Source organism: Alligator mississippiensis, chromosome 4, assembly GCF_030867095.1.
Source record: "Alligator mississippiensis isolate rAllMis1 chromosome 4, rAllMis1, whole genome shotgun sequence".
Lineage (NCBI taxonomy): Eukaryota > Metazoa > Chordata > Crocodylia > Alligatoridae > Alligator > Alligator mississippiensis.
The window spans coordinates 110,636,911-110,654,522 of record NC_081827.1 but is presented as its reverse complement, the minus strand read 5'-3'; the positions used below and the strand labels follow the sequence as shown (position 1 = coordinate 110,654,522).

The following is a 17,612-nucleotide window of genomic DNA, read 5'->3' as shown; positions in this document are numbered from 1 at the left end:
CTGAAAAGCCAGTAGCATTTGTATGCTTCCACTTGTGTGTGAATATACACATGCACCCACACAGAGATGCAAACAGGTGGGCCATACAATGTTCTGTGAGGTGCTACACCATTATGACACCAGCGTCATTGCTAAAACATCCAGTAGGGAGCTCTTAGCAACAATACAGACAGAACAGCAGTATGCTACCTCCACTGTCTTGAGAAAGTGAACAACCTTTTGTGGGTACACAGCAAATGAGCCAACATCCAGCTTCACAGGAATCCCACAGCTAATTGCTTCTTCAGCATGTGGCCCACGTAACAGTACACAGAATCAGCAGTCAAGAGAGCAGGGAATACCCTAGGCTGTATTCCTTGCTCTGTCACTGAAGCACTATGCAACCTTGCGCAAAGTGCTTCAACTCTCCAGGTCTTTTCCCCTCCTACTTTTGTCTTAAGGTCTTCATGGCAGAGACATGTCATGTACAGAGCCCAAAAAAGGGGGGACAGATCGTGACAGGAGACCCAATGCTCTGCTGTATTAGAAATAGTAATGGTCCAGAAATCTATGGCCTGTCTCTGTACTCACCTGTGCTGCTGAAGCTCCAGCAGCACTGATTTCTCTAATCTCGTTTCGTTGGCTATTGTGAACTGCATGATTTCATCTTGCTGTGTCCCTGGCACTGATTCCAGTGACACTGCCATGTACTTGGAAGCATCTGTGTGCCTGTCCCAGACACTGCTGTGATCTGCTGCAGGAACCGGATTGGAATGCTCCTCCAACTGGTGGGGCTCTTCGTAAATTAGCAGACTCCTTGATCGTACTGCAAATACATGGAGAGAGGCAGAAGCAGAATAAGACACAGATCAACCTGGACACAAGGGCACTGGACACTTCAGGAATTAAAGACAACCTAAATAGAGAGCGTGGAACTAGCTTAACTGAATGTCACCCCCCTGGCAACCTGGAGTACTTGCCACCCTAGAGAAGAGAAATCTTTGAGGTATCCCCAGGACAAGGGGCTTTTTCCACAAGTCCAGTCAATGCTCTTGAACTAGAGGGACCACTTCTAGGGGTGAAGGCTTGGATACCATCCTGCTTAGAGCAACAGGCTATTTTAAAAACTTGCATCAAACAGCTAACGCATAATCGTACTTGCTCCTAGGCCTCTCTGTTGACACTTCCAGAGATGCCAACTGGTATCAGTTATGCTGGCAGGGAGGGGTTTTTTTTGGTTTTTTGTTTTTCTTTTTACAGAGTAAATACTCGCTCCCGTGCAACTAAACTGAGGCTGATCTTCTCTGTAAATAAATAGATAAATAAATAAAAGCGTAAATGTTGAAAAAATCGTCCTCAAATGGAACTGTTAAGTAGGCTGGGGACCTATGGCCTACCCTAGTGTCTTCAGAACATACTTGACCATTAGCATACTTATCCAAAGTGCATTACTGCAGTCTGCAGGGTAGTATGAGGATACCCAGCTTAATTTTACAATAAACTAGCATGGATACCAGAAGCTATCTAGCTGCTGGAACAAGGAAAGCCACTGTGGCTGATTTATTTGCTACCTGGCAGGGTAAATCAGTACACGCAGAGCACTGTGCTGCTGTGACTTTACCAAATAGATGTATCCCCAACTACGGTAATTTTCCAGCCTCCTCTATATGCTTGTGTTTCTACAAGTGAAAAGCCATGAACCCTTCACAAAAACTACAGGCCAAACTTTAGCATTTTATGCACCCTCAAGTGAAAGAAAAACACTGTATGTAGGAGCCCCTGGTTGTCATCCTCAAAAGGAGTGGGACATGGAGTGAGACAGCAACATTGCTTGATGGCCAATGATGACCCTTTTCCAGATAATGGATGAAGGTAGACCAAAAGGCTTGGATAGGATAACTATGCAACAAATTTACCAGTGTTACTGAACAACTATTGGCTGCACAGCAGAAGAGTAACAGGGACTGACAGTGGCAGAGGGGCTGTTGAAGGCACGGTGTGGGTAAGGGATAAAAGAAAATTACAGTCTTGATTGGGTCTGGCACTTACCAATGGAGGCTGTGTACGACTCTGGAGTGGAATGCTGGCTTGGCAGCACCATCTTTGTGGCAGAGGGATAAGGTCCATAACTCTGGGAGAAGCTGCCAAAAATGACTGCAAAACACAGCACCACCACCTGGCAAAAGGAAGGGAACAGGAAATGAAAGTGTGCTCGCTCTTGGCACACTGATAAGTGCAGATTAATGGCAAGTCACACAACGGCTGTATTTAAGTGCTCATTTCCAGGCTATTTTTAGCAATATATGTTGTGCCTTACTAGAGATACACAAACAACAACAATTCAACTTCCAACAAGACAGACTTCATGATAGATTCTGTTTTGAAGGTCTGCAGCGCTGCCATTTTGCTCCATCCGACTACAGTCTGGAAGCTGGCAAGCTAGGAAACATGACTCAACTACACTACAAACAGTGATATGCATATATAAAAATCATGCTTTGTAAATTGTATCTGGCACTTCCAAACCCACCCATGCTGTAGGGCACAATCTTTCTTCAGAAGTGACACAGGGAGAAGCAACAGCCCCCAGGATCAGTGACACTTGCTACCATTTTCCATTCCAGCTACAACACTAGCATTAAAGTAAAGCCTTTCATTCTGACACTTTTTTTTTTTTTACTCTTTATTATTGTTAAAAAAACAAGCTGGAAACAGGTTTACAGGCACAGCCCTTTTTTTTTTTCAGGATACAGATATGACCTGGACCTGGTAAAGGCTAAATCAACCATTACTGTCTTGTGGTCACCAATTTTGAGTCACTCACCATGAGACAGGTCCCCGTCTGTGTGCTGGCTACTTTACAAGATCGAGACACTTTGCCAGCAACCATGGCTTGAAGTCTCTGCAACTGCTGCAGGAGTGTCCTAGAAAGGCAAGAACATGGGTATAAACATTAACCAGTACGCACATACATCAAGACCATTTTCTGATCTCACAGCTTTTCCCCTGGATTTGTGCATGTTACGAAAAGTAAGCATTTATGAACATGTACACCTAGTTAAAATTATCTCCTTGAAAGTTAGAGGGAAGGCAGGATGGTATTAATTTTCCAAGACACATTAGCCCCTTGAAAGATGTGATTTGCTTTTCCACAACCATGTCATTTCCCCTCCCTGCCCCCCAAACACTTCTACCAACAATTTTGCTACCTACAGAAAAGTGGGAGCAGAAATTATTGGAGTTGTGCAAACAACTGAGATTTGCAATGGGTGCAAATGACTGTCTGCATGTCCAACCATTGTCCAACCACTTTCAAAGTGAGGCGAATCAGGTCTCATTACTTTTACTGATTGTGTAGCTGTTTGGATACATTTCTGAAAAATATGGCCCTTAAGGTGAAATGGAGACCATCTGTAAATGAATGAAAATGTCTATCAAATGTGTGGACTTCCTCTGCTTAAAACATCGATGCAGAGGAAAATATTTGAATGCTGCTTGCTAAGTCCTCCAAAAACTGATGAAATCACAAACACTGAAGCTGCTGTTTATACAGTTCTCAGAGGTCCAAACTGTAACAGAGGTTCTATGGTGCTGGCTTTTGGACAAAAGCATCCCACTTGGCTGTTTAGTTGTACTGCTGCAGAAAGAACAGTCCATTAATTTGAGTGCTGGAAGTTTAAAAGCAAAGGAGGAAATCACTTTCAAAAGTATGGTGATGTTCAATTTGAAGCCTGCTTACCTCTGCTCTATTACGCATCCGGGGGCCTTCAAAAAGCCGATTTTGTTTTGATACACATTTTCCAAGGCAGACAGATGGAAATGACTGCCTTGTCTCAAGCACCCAAGCTTTGGAGAAGTCTGCATCTGGATCCTAACTTTGCAGCCTCATCCTATTTCTCCACTTCACTCCTCCTTGAGGAGCACTTGAAGTTTCAATGTATATAGGGGCAGCCCATACAGAATGATCACACCGCTGCTCTGAGAGCCGTGATGTCTGGACATGTTCAAGTTGCATTTGGATGCTTACCTTGCTGAGGTCATCTGACCCCAGCTGACTTCCTGCCCCTTAGGCAGGGGGCTAGACCCGATGATCTGGTTAGGTCCCCCCCAGCCCTAATGTCTATGAAATCTATTGTATCTAATGTCTATGTCAAAATGCTGGAGCAAGAGATGAGGCAGCGGAGTGAGCATGTAGGATCACACACACACACGATTACTTTAAAACTGAGTTCCTAAAAGCTGATTGTAGGACAACCCCAGAGGTGCTTTTACAGCTCACTATACACTCACCCATCTATTATTATAGCTTTTTTTTTTTTTTAAATCAAAAAGATCATTGCTAATTAGGGTTTAATGAATTCAAGGACTTCAGGAGTACAGTCTGAAGTGCGTGCAAGGAATGCTCCCAGCACATATTTATCTGGGCCAGCAGAGCCTGCCCAACTTATTAAACAAGGATAGTTAATGTGCTCTCAAATATATGGTTTATTCCACAGAAGAGAGTAAAATAAAATAAGAGCTTTCTCTGCTTCAGTTCCTTATTTACCAGAGGCAGTTAAGTGGCAGAAACACTTCAACACAGCTGAAAGAGGCCACTACGATTACTCAACAGCACTATTACGCAGCACAGGACAATACAAGCAGCAGGTAATGTCACACGAGCAACTTTATATCTATAATAAACACTGTGTAGTTGGCGCATAACACTGCACGTGGCTATTCCTAGCTTCTAAACTGAATATGCCTGTTCGAAGGTAATGATTTTGGAACCTTGCAATCAATGTATATAAATCACCAGGTAGTTGCAGAAGACTGAATCCTCCCCTGGAGACAAGCTTGGGACAAGGGAAGTTATTGTTATGGGTGACCTAAACTACCCAGACATTTGCTAGGAGGAGCAGACAGCCAGGTCTGACCGCTCGTGTAGGTTCCTGGCTGTATTACAGGACCTTCACCTTATCCAGGAAGTGCACAGCCCCACTAGGGGTAACGCCTTGCTGGACCTGGTCCTGGCCACTGGGAATGACCTGGCGAGAGGACTGCAGGTCCTTGACCACCTAGGCAATAGCGATCATCACCTGCTGGAATTCACTATCCAGTGCAGGGTGTCAAGGGCTTACAGCAAGATTAAAGCCCTTGACTTCAGAAGGGCCAACTTCAATGAGCTTCAGAGATTAGTGGGGGAGGAACTGGGGGCCCAGAAGGTAGAGAAGATGGGAGTCCACAAGGGATGGTCATACCTTAAGGGGGCGATCCTCCAGGCCCAAAGGATAACAGTCCCTGAGAGAAGCAAGGGGGGGTAAGAGTGCTCAGAAACCCCCTTGGTTCAGCAAGGGCATTCAGGAATGCCTGAGGACTAAAAGGGGGGCGTACAACCAGTGGAAGGGAGGAGCTATCACCAAGGAGGAGTACTCCTTCTCAGCACGGGAGTATAGGAGGGCTATTAGGAAGGCCAAGGCAGAGATGGAACTCAGGCTAGCGTCCAGGATTAAGGACAACAAAAAGTCCTTTTTCAAGTACATTGGGAGCAGAAGAGGGCACCAGGCAATGTAGGGCCCCTGCAAGACTCAAATGGTAATCTTGTGGCTATGTCAGATGAGAAAGCTGATATTTTTAACAGTTTCTTTGCCTCTGTTTTCTTGAGCAGGGACTGGGACAATCTCGGGGATAGCTCTGTCAAGCCTTCAGTCAGTGCAGATGTAGTTAGGGATCTCCTGGAAGGGCTAGACATTTTTAAATCTGCAGGTTCAGATGCCCTCCACCCAAGGGTGTTGAGGGAGCTGGTAGGGGTCATCGCGGAGCCCTTGGCCCAGCTATATGAGCATTCATAGTCATCTGGCCAGATGCCGGGGGATTGGAAACTGGTTAATGTGGTCCATATTTTCAAGAAGGGGAGGAAGGAGGACCCAAGTAATTATAGGCCTGTAAGCCTCACCTCGGTGCTCGGGAAGCTCTTGGAGAGGATCATCAAGAAGCATATCTGTGGGGGGCCTGCAGGGGAGATCATGCTCAGGGGCAATCAGCATGGGTTCATCAAAGGCAGGTCCTGCCTGACCAACCTGATTGCCTTTTATGACCAAGTAACTAAATCCTTGGATGATGGTGTCGCTGTGGACATAGTCTTTCTAGACTTTAAGAAGGCTTTTGACACTGTCTCTCACCCCATCCTCATCAATAAATTAAGAGACTGTGGCATTGATGCCTGCACAGTTGGATGGGTAAAAAATTGGCTGGTGGGGTGCACTCAGAGAGTAGTGGTGGACTGGTTGTACTCAATCTGACGAGATGTGAGCAGTGGGGTACCCCAGGGCTTGGTCCTCGGGCCTGCACTATTTAAAATCTTCATCAGCGACTTGGATCAGGGGGTGGAAAGCACGCTGTCCAAATTTGCTGATGACACTAAGATGTGGGGCGAGGTGGACACGCTTGAAGGGAGAGAGAGGCTGCAACTAGATTTAGACAGACTACAAAAGTGGGCAGATGAGAATAGGATAGGGTTCAATGTAGCCAAATGCAGGGTGCTGCACCTTGGGAGAAGGAATCCACAGCGTACATACAGGCTGGGGAGTTCCCTTCTTGAAAGCACAAAGGCAGAAAGGGATCTCGGAGTCATTATTGACTCCAGGATGAACATGAGCCGCTAATGCCAGACCACAGCCAGCAAGGCCAGCCATACCTTGTCCTGCATCCAAAGGTGCATCTCAAGCCAGTCCAGAGACGTGATACTCCCCCTCTATGCGACTTTGGTCAGGCCGCAGTTGGAGTACTGCATCCAGTACTGGGCGCCGCACTTCAAAAGGGATGTGGCCAGCCTGGAGAGGGTCCAGAGGAGGGCCACCCGCTTGGTGAGAGGGCAGCAGGACAGGCCCTATGAGGACAGACTGAGGGACCTGAACCTGTTCAGCCTCAGCAAGAGGAGGCTGAGGGGGGACCTGGTGGCTGCCTACAAACTCATCAGGGGGGATCATCAGCAAATAGGCAGAGCTCTTTTCTCCCCAGCACCACCTGGGGTGATGGGGAACAATGGTAATAAGCTGATGGAGAATAGGTTTAAGTTAGAGATCAGGAAGCAATATTTTACAGTAAGGGTGGCCAAAATCTGGAGCCAACTTCCTAGGGAAGTGGTCCTTGCCCCTACCTTGGGCAAATTCAAGAGGAGGTTGGATGATCACCTGTCTGGGGTCTTGTGAACCCAGCATTCATTCCTGCCTGCAGCAGGGGGTCAGTCTAGATGATCTGATCAGGTCCCTCCTGACCCTAGCTACTATGAAACTATGACAGAAGGAATCCACAAGCATTTGAGTTAAGATAAAAGGAGCAGAAGCAGCCTTGAGATAGCTACAGAGCTTATTGCTCTTTAGAGGGATAGGATGCTGGGGAGGCAAATTCACTAGTTTTGCTTAGCTTTGCTTTACCTTGTCAAGTCCTGAAATCCAGCTTTGCAAGGAGCCCCCAAAGACCTGAAATCCAAGAAGCTGAGATTCCTCAGCTTGTCTTCTCTCACACATACCATGCAGGGGAATCACTAGTTCCACTTCCCATCTTGAAATGGATTTAAGCTGGGCCTCATTGACACCAATGAAAGCAATGGGCAACCTCACTGATGGTAATGAAGTTTCTCCCAGAGTTACCTTCATGTGCACAGGGCCTCTTTCTCAGTGGTAAAATAACTCAGTGTCAGGGGTCAAAATACTTCCACTGCCCTTCAAATTAACAACCAGGAACTAAGGCAAGAGAAGGCCAGTTTGTCTGGGGGGGAACATATGGCAATGGACTCATCATTTCCCACCCAATGGAAGAGTCTTTTTTATTACTGTTCTACGGTTCGATCCAAAAGGCTGAAACAGAGTTCAAGTCTCATAAAAGTTATTCTCCCCAAGAAAGATTACCTTCTTGTTATTAGGCCACAGCTGAGATGAGATTTCTTTAAGAAAGGAGGGAAAAAGAGTCTTGTCCCCTTCAAAGATAAAGGCACATTAGTCCAAGAGGCAAACCACTGAATATTTGGAGGAAGGTCAATGAAAAATATTGCCTACAGCTGAATTTTAACAGGAAAAAAAAATGAAATCCCAAGGCAGCGCAGATAAGGGGGTTGCACCTTAGGGGATTATTCTCGCTATGTCTGACACATTTCCCAGTGATATTCAATTAGAGGGTCACCTCCTAGTAGGAGGTGCGAATGTGCTTTCACGCTTCTACTGCCAATGGAAGCTCCTCACAGTCAAGCTGTAAAGCAGCTGAGGGCTCCCTCTCCTTCCAAGTCTTGCCAGCAAATCCAATCCAGTCTGCGATGTCTTATTTTTGGGCATGTCTACATATATTTGGAAGGACTCCTTTGACTGCTGAGGTTGGTTGTAATCCAAGGCTCCCCCCCATCCCTCTTCTCTGGAATTAAAATTGTAGTAGGGCGCAAGCACAAAATGTGTGACATTACAGGGAAGCTTTCAGAAACAAAGTGCTTACATTTAAAAGTTAGTAATAACCAAAACATGTTGCACTTTTTATAGGGGGCAAAAAGGAAAACAAGCTGTTTGCTTTGTTCAAGATTCTCCATGGAATTTCTGTTCATTGACAGAACAAAAAAAAAAAAGTTTATTTTTTCAAAACTCAAAAAATGGTTTCTCCATTTTCTTCCATTCCTTCATCCTCCTTTCCTTTATTCCCTAGCGATAAAGAAAATCCCCAAACAACATTGTTTCCCAGCTTTTAATCGAAACCCAGAAAAGCTTTGCCCAAAGAGACTTTCCCACAATGTTTTTCATGACAAAGTTTTTTTTAATGCAAAAATTTTGACCAGCTCCCAAAAACAGGCAGTTGCTCCAGAGCTGACAAACTTAGTTCTAATGAAGGAAGCTTTAAAATAAAGGAACGCAATTTTAAAATGTTTCCTTGCAATATGCTGTCAAATTCCCGGATCACCCAGGAAAGCTTAGTAAAATGGCCTCATCAATGTCAAATGAAGGAATAGCCTTGTTCATCAACAAGACTTAACAACTCTGTTGCTGTTTCACCTAATGCAATACCGTCGTCTCTCATGATGGCTTGTTTGCAAGCTTGTGCTTCCCACTTACAGCAAGTGGGAACAGGAACAAGGCCTCAGTAGAGTATTCTTAGACTTCAATGGAAGAACATCCAGTTTTTACCTTATAAAACCATTACTTTTAGAACTGATCTTTGGCAGGTTGGAAAGCAATACAGCTGGCTTTCTGCTGTCAGCATCTCTGGTGCTCTTATTCCTGATCCCAGATACTACAATGACCAACTTGTGTACTTTCACAGTTTGCACACACAGCATAAGTGTATTCACACCACAGGTGATGTATATGCAAGGAAGGATCCAATTTCTATTACCTCTCTGGGGAAATAGGTAGCAACAAACAACATCACTTCCATCTAATGCTTGTAAATCCCAATTTTCTAATATACTATTTAATCCCTGATCTTCATGTCTCCTACCCACTAAGCAGGCTGTTGTATGAGAGGCACACATGGCCTACCTGAAAGGGGATTGTTTGGCACGCAGTAAACCTGCACTCTCTTCCCAGGTCCATCAGTGAATACCTGGGTGACTGAACAAAATCTCTTCCTCTCCCACTTTTCCTATCTTTCTATTTAAGACTTATGAGGCAGGGACTTCCTCCTATTATGAGTCTGGAGAATGGACAGCACCATGGGGCCCTAGTCTCAGTTGGTACTGCTGGGCACTAGTTGCACAAATAATACACTTCCTTAATTTTAAGAGAGCTGCCTAGAAAGGGCCCTGGATGGGTTTCACTGACAAGGTTGAGTCATATAAATTATGAAGGGAAGCATATGCTGCTGTTCTAGCAGTAAGAGTGCCAAAAAAATTCACAGCAGTCACCCACTCATATCAGTGAAAATGTTGTAAGAGATGAGAGAACAGCTCGCCGGCATCTCAATCCCCAGCTTCTTTCTTTGCCTGCTGAGATGTGTGGAAGTTCATGGGCCTGCTTTCAGCTGTGTGCATCTTGGCCACACTTAAAACATTTTGGCTGAAATTTTCCAAGTTAAATGTTGGCCACAGATTGGAATTTGGGGGATGGAGGGAGTTGCTCCAAGGATTCAGACATATCGCAGGATAAGGGGAAAAAGGGTGATTTCATCTCTGTTGTATAGTTCTTACAGCTAATTCATTGAGAAGCCCAAGTGCCCTAGTGCTTTGCAGCTGGGACCTGAAATTTGGCAAGGGAATAACATCAGAGATGCGTCTTTTTCATCCCCATGGAAGTTTGTCCAACATCTCCAAAAATTGAGGCTCTGAAACTCTGTTCATACACACTTAGTGGAAGTTACGCAGAGTTTGGCAACTGAATTCTCTGAAGAGCTCAACTGAGCATGCTCCATCCAATCACTGCCCCTCCCTGTCAAACATCACACTTGGCAAGTGACATCCCAAAGAACAACTGAGTAGGACTTTCTCCTGCAATTACTTCACCTAACATTAGAGGCTACTGCTGTGTTGGGCACTAGAAATCTGAGTGGAAGCCAGTACTCCCATGCTCTCAGATCTAGCCCACCTGGCATCCAGTGACACAAGGCCTGTGCCCTGAACCTTGGGACAAAAGTGAAAGCCCCTGCCTTGGGAAGTGGGAAGAGGCAAGAAATGGGATGATGGTAAAGAAGAGCCGAGAGGTAGGCATAGGATGGAGGATACAGAACCTAAGGATGGGACAGATAAGAGAGGATGAGAGAGAGGTTAACATTACAGGAGTAGAAAAGTTTACTATACATAGACATATGTGGGTGTGGGTATGTAATTACTGCAAAAGTGTTATATATAGGACAATCATCTTTCATGATTGCTTTATTTGTGGATCTGAAGATGACTGACTAGGCCAACCCAGGACTGACAGATTCTGTTGCAACTCGGGCACATGTTTCTGTGCAGGGTGGGTTGGCTCTGGATTCTTGATTCAGTCTGCAGCATGCCATTTCTTCTACTCTCACTTTTCCATCTCCTGTTGTCATTGCAAGGTTTCAAAGGACTGAGATCCTTGCAGCATACTCTTCCTCTATTTGAGGGGACCCTGGGAGATAGTCTTCCATGAGTTGATGACGATGTTGCATTTTTTTGTTTCAAGTTGGCCTCGAGGAAGTCCTTGAAGCGTTTTCTCTGCCCTCCCCTTGAGAGTACACCTTGACTGAGCTGGGAGAATAAAATTTGCTTTCAGAGTCTGGAGTCAGACATCCAGATGATATAGCTGGCCCAGCAAAGTTGAGTTGGATGATCATCGCCTCGATGCTCATAGCATTTGCTTGTGAGAGGATGTGAATATTAGAGCGTCCATCTTCCCATTGGATTCAAAGACTCTCGTGCAGGCAGTGCTGATGGTATTTCGCCATTGACTTGAAGCGTCTCCTGTGCACTGTCCACATCTCAGCTCTGTCTCAGCTCCATACAATAAGGTGAGGATCTCGAATGCCTAATAAAACATGAGCCTGGTTTTGGATCTGATATTGTGACCTTTGAACACCCACACGTTCCTCACACGTCTGAAGGCTGCACTTGCACTTTTAAGGTGATGTTGGATTTCTTCATTGATATCAGCCTTCTGCAAGAGATGGTTTCTGAGGTATGAGAACATTCAAGGTTCCCCAGAGTCTCACTATAAATCTGAATTATCAGACAGGCTAAGGTTACAGAAGCAAAGAAGTCTGTAACTACTAGAGGAGACTCCCCTCACAACCTGTAACTATATGCAGTAGTATCAAACCTCTGCTTCCCTCTGGCATTAGCAAATAGCCATGATACTAGCTGGCAAAGCATAAGTCTCATCCTCCTCTACTGACTTGTCCACACACACAAGAAATGCCCTACTACTACTGCTGCTTCCAGTTATTCAGATGGCAGAAGTCTGTTCTATAAATCTAAAGGTCCAAATCTCACTGATGACCCAACTCAGGGGTGGAGAAAAGAGCATCAGCATGGTTTCAGATCATGGAATTTTAGGCTTTTAGTTTGATTTTGCTAAAACAACAAACAAACAACATACAATACTTTAAAAGTCATTAAAATTGCAATGTCAAGCCCTCAAAAATTAAGAAACGACAGAATTAAAGTCACCCTCATAACCATGATTTGACCTCCCTGGTGCGCATACCTTGGCATGAAAGCCTTAATTACATGATCACATGTTTTTTTCTCCCTAGGACTTCTGCCTCATTCAGAGACCTGGACTTACTGTGGGAGTAAATCAAGGTTGTTTACTGAAGTAGGCTGCATCAAGTGAGGCAGGGAGCCTATTGATGATAGAGGGAAGAATATACAGAATAAACAAGAGAAAGAAACATCCTATGGTTGATTGTCACACCAGAGAACAAACACTTCCTCACACCAGAGAACAAATACTGCTATACTTGCTCTGCCACCAAACTCTTAAGTGATGAAAAACAAGTAATTGGAACAGACATTTTTCACAGTTGGCTACCAAACTGTATACGTTCCTCATATGCTACTATCGTGAGATGCCTGGGGTCAAATCTAAAGAAGTGCTTAACACTCCCATGTAGTTGCAGAGGCCTGGAGCTCTGCTTGGAAAAAATAAGAAAGGCAATGCAAGTCCTAAATACTTTGAGCACCCAAGTCTAAGGCCAAAATCATCAAAAGTCTCTACTACTTTCTCTATGCCTCAGATCTACCAACTTGCCTCATAAGGTTTGCAAAGCACGTTTATAAATTTTGGAGAAGCATTTGGGTACTGCAGTGAGACACTACATAAGTGCTGATGAAGAACTTGATAATTTTGCCTTCGTGGTGGAGTTTGGACAGCATGCATTAAATAAGTACTTCTCAACCAGGGCACCATGGCACCCTGTGCAGTCACGATTCACAAGATGAAGCCAGAGGGCTCAAATAGGAATCTATAGTTAGGGACCTACCGAACTCATGATTTCGCATTTTTCACAGAAAATGTGAGATCAGATGTTTTCTGCAAAAACAGCAGGCTCCATGGTTTTGGTGGGCTTGCTGCAGGGCTGGGGGAGGGGCAGGGGGATGCAACATACTCATAAGCAGAGAAAAGGCTGGGAAGCCCTGTAGTCGTGAAACACTGGAGTGAAGGGGGTGGAGAAAATGAAAGACAGAGCCTGTAACATAGACTCAGTACAGGCACCAGTCTGGGGTCAGTTAGGGAAGTGGCAGGGTTTTGGTACCATCTTTAAAGCAGCTGGAGGCATGTTGGTGCAGCAGCATCCTGAGGAGGACTGAGCAGGGATGAACAGTGATAAGAAAACCTCCAAGAATGCCAAATATGTTTCAGCTCTGGACCGCATTAGGCAATATATTGCAAGGACTTTAAACAGATGGAGGTGATGGTTCTGTACCACCTGCAATGACTCTGGGTGTGTTGAGGAAAACTAGTATAGATCAACACTTACGAGTCCAAGGTACACATGAAGAGAAAGGCAGAGGCTGAAGGTCAGAGCAAGAAACAAGCAACCACGTCCTACCTTACAAAAACCATGGAAAGCAGCATGACAAGATGAGTGATGGCATTTTCCCTCATGAAGGCTTTCGCAGCGGTGAACATCCCATTGGAGAAACTTGATCATCGTAAGGGACTAGCTGAACCAAAGTGTGCAAAATGCTGCCAAGTTTCTATGGGTGAACAAGTTTCGCCAAGACTATCTCCCTACAGTAACTGCCTTCACATGAACAGTCCACAAAGTCTGCATCGGCAGAGTATGAATCCTTCTCCATTGTGGTCAATCAAGCTACTGACCCTTGAGATAACTGTGTTGGCACGATTTATTTGTACCTGGGAGCTGGACAAACCAGGACTTGACTGTTTTTCAAACAGAGCCAGTCCGCATCTCACGTCTGTCAATTTTTCTACTGTGACTCAGGCTGCAGTGAAGGCAATGGTCAATTATGGCTTAGACTTTAACAAGAACTTAGCATTTCTGTCCAAAAATGCCATCCATGTACATGCACTCAAAGCAATGCTGCTCAATGCAGTTCACATCACCTACAATGAACACATTCTGTCTTTAGTAAGTGACATCTGGTGTATGCAGTTCCCCAATACGGATAGCCTGGCATTCACCTTCAAGAAAGCCTTCAAGCACTGTCCAGGCTGCAAGCTCCAGTATAGTGAATCCCTCACTAGTCAAAGTAAGGACTCACAGGCAGCTTTGTTGCTGCTACCATAGCCTGTGCTCACAAGGTGGAATTCATGATTTAGTGTGGTCCATTACCATGCCAAGCATATGCAGTATTACCAGCAGTTTGTGAGCAAGGAGCTGGAAATCACATCCAGCACACAGTGCATGCTTAAGCTTTGCAATCTCCTGGAACAAAGAGATGTTCAAGATCAAGTGAAGTTAGTGGCAGAAAATACCATGAGGTTCATGAAGCTTCTAATGTTATTTGAAAGCTAGCAGGCTGTGATCCACCACATACACAAACAGATGGATTTGATAAGTTGGGTCAAAGACATGGCATTATAAAAAACTGTCAAGCTTTCATCATGAAAACCAGTGGAAAAGGGACCTGTCCCAGGCAATAGCTGTAAAGCTAAACCAATACTACAGGTACTGTCACTGCAGTTTAGATAACCTCCTTCCTTACTGCTGTTTGCATTTTGGACCCCAACCAGGTGCCTGTTCTGAGTTGTGAACCTCAGCTACTGAGATCAGTCCCTGGATGCCAGAAAGAGCATGACAAGAAACGTGCTGTTTACATGAACTTTGTCAAAGAGTGCCAAATGCCTGTATCTGTGTTTTGGGACTCTATTTGTGACTGGTTTTCACATCTGTACACCCTGGCAAAATGCTGCCTCACCATTCCAACCAACTCAGTGGATGCTTAGTGTGCCATCTCAGTATACAGACAAGTGTTCACCCCGGAGACAGAGAATGCCAGTAGCAACTGCTACTGGATGCTGCATGTTAGTATTTAACAGCTAGCACGGACTGTCTGTCTCAAGGTTGGCATCGATTAAACTTCTTTTTACAATGTGATTTAATAAAAGTATAGTGATGGTATTAGTTAGAATTCATATTGTGCATAGCTTTAATTTCAAACGACATTTCAGTTTACAGTTTAATTCAATGCTTAGATTGCTTAATGTTTCCATTAATGGCTTCTGTGGGCTTAATCAGGGTAATTAAGCCATGATTTGGGGCCATCTACCAATCTGTGGTGAGGGGTGGGACTGCCAGGGCCCCTTGGCCAATCGGGGGGGAGGAGGGGGAGCGGGATAAGAGCCGCTGCCATATGCCCATGAACATGGTGGCCAGCCCCGCGATGTGCCTGCAAAATCAGCTGCCTGCATCCTTGATTTGCATATGTCCCTATCTATAGTTCCCAAAACGTTTTGCCCTGTTCTGGTCTTTGAGTTTTTTGCAACGGAAGAGTTACTCAGTTTTTCTATAGTCAAAAAATGAGTGAAAACAAAGAGCTGGCATTTTCCAAGGACTGCCCTGAGTCTAACAAGGGGTGGCTTAAGGCTAAGAAGGTCGAGGACTGTTGCATTAAAAGTCTGGGCCATACTGAAGGAGGAAGATGATATACATCTTGTATTGCTACCTATTCATTAAATATATATATATTCATATATCTCTCTCATATTGCTAACTATTCATTGAATGAGGCAGTGATCATTGAAGACCAATTTAGTACTGGGAGGTAAAACTTACTTTCCAAAAGGAAGTGGAACAAATGAGAAAAAACATTAAGACCAACACCCAAAGGCAAGCCTGATGAATGAAAACTACAAAACTAATTCTATGTATATGACATGTAAAATATTTAGGGATAACACCTCATAGTAGAGCATCAGAGAATTAAGACGTTAAAATTTCCTGCTTAGAGGTTTATTCAAAATAATGTCACTTTTCATTAGTACACAAAACAGTAGGAGTGGGAGAAAAATTACAAGTCTTTTTTGCAGGGGGGGTGGGGGTAAGGCATGAGTAAGAGTAAATTCATGTAAACCACAGTTGTCAGTGCAGACAAGGGCTATGAAGCAAGATCATTTTCCGTGTGTTGCTACTGGTAGGTTAGTCCAGAACTGCTCGCTTCATTGTTTTCGCCATAGCTGGACCTAGACTGATCCTATGCAGCAATTCCTACTGACATTCAAGGCAGAGCAGGGTGACAGGCAAAGGAGTGGGAGAGATGGCCTGGTTCTCTTCATACAAGCAGCAGATGTCTGTATGCACAAGTGGTGTGTGGGAGATGTTCTCCAGAAAATTACAGTGATACAGGGGCTGTTTCCATGAAATTAGAGATTGGATCCAGAGATTAGAAACAGCACGTGCCACTCAACTAGCAATACTCTGGCTGCCAGACAAATCCTACGCCCATGTCAAGTTCTTGGTCCTTATCTTTAAACCCCAGCTACTGCAGCAAAAACCACTTTTCATGCTTCAATGACACCGCTGCATTCCGCAGCAACACCACAGGGACATATCTATGTAGGTATTTGCATCAGGCTCATCTAGGACAAGCTCAAAAGGGACACACAAGTTCAGTGGAATTTGCTACCATCAAAAAAAAAAAACATGAGGAGCTCAAGTCTGTAGCCCTTGGATCATGAAGGAACAGTCATCTCTTTCAGCTAGCCTCCCACTCAGAGCTCAACTGTGAAATGGTTGCCCTTTGAGAAAGCCACATTTGATTCACCTACTTTAAATCAAGTACTTAAGTAGGGGGAAGAGGTAAAAAACTGGTTCTCTCTGAAAGAAAACTGCATGTCTAAACTGATGCAAGTTCTCCGATGATGGAGGGCACCAGTTCGAACGATAAACAGTAATCCCAGAAGAATGAGGAAAGGCTCCTAACCTAGGGCCTCAGAGCTCCTCTGCAGGTTTATGTTCCAGAGTAGGACCTCTCCCCTCCTAAGAGTAGCAGGGGCCTTGAGACTTCTTCTGTCACTGACAGAGTTACTGAAAACTGACACAAAGCAATCCCAACTCACAACAGCCTGGAAGGAGAACCTGGCCTGAAGCATCACATCCAGACATCTCATTTAATACTGAACAGGAAGTCACCATATGGAGTTTTGCTTCCTCTTTCTTTTTTGTCAATAACCAAATCAGCCAGATCTGTCATCCAAAGCTCTGTTTGGTCCCACATTTTCCAGATTTCCCACCTTTCCTTTGGAAAATAGTCCAGTGGTTTTTCTTTCTTTCCCCTACCTGTTTGTGTTCTCTAGGACTTCCACTTTCTTACGCAGCTCACTGTTTTCATTGGAACAGGACTCAACCCTGGGGAAGACATAAGGAGAAGAAAAAAAGTCACACTTAAACACTGTGATGAAGAGCTGAACATGTTCCAACTTGATTTTCCTGGACAACTCTATGGACCTGTCTATATTAGGGGGAAAAGCACTGCTACAAACTTCTGTTTCGATGTTTTGACTTCACACCAGATATAAAAGGCCTTGTAATAGTTACACCTGACATTTAGCAACTAAAGGCTGCACCAGCCTGGACTAAGGTTTTGAGGTCAGCACAGTTCAATCCACATCAGTTGCACTGATTCTTTCTTGGCAGAGACAGAACATCAGACAATCTGTTCAGATGAGCTTCCTAGGTCTGTCCCACTATGTAGTCTCATGACTAAAAGTTACCCAGAAAAATCTCTTTTTGCAATGTAAAACTGGATA

At 44.5% G+C, this 17,612-nt stretch overlaps 1 protein-coding gene across 2 annotated transcripts in view; it reads right to left on the bottom strand.

Moving 5' to 3' along the window:
• CREB3L2 (cAMP responsive element binding protein 3 like 2) overlaps positions 1 to 17,612 on the bottom strand; it is a 123,622-nt gene that overhangs the window by 13,339 nt on the left and 92,671 nt on the right. For both annotated transcript variants that reach the window (XM_006278278.4, XM_006278277.4), the window contains exons 8-11: positions 17,143 to 17,211; positions 2,804 to 2,903; positions 2,029 to 2,155; positions 571 to 805 (exon numbers count right to left, since the gene is read on the bottom strand). In XM_006278278.4, the coding sequence (XP_006278340.3) occupies positions 571 to 805; positions 2,029 to 2,155; positions 2,804 to 2,903; positions 17,143 to 17,211 (531 nt within the window). The remainder of the gene's footprint in view (positions 1 to 570; positions 806 to 2,028; positions 2,156 to 2,803; positions 2,904 to 17,142; positions 17,212 to 17,612) is intronic.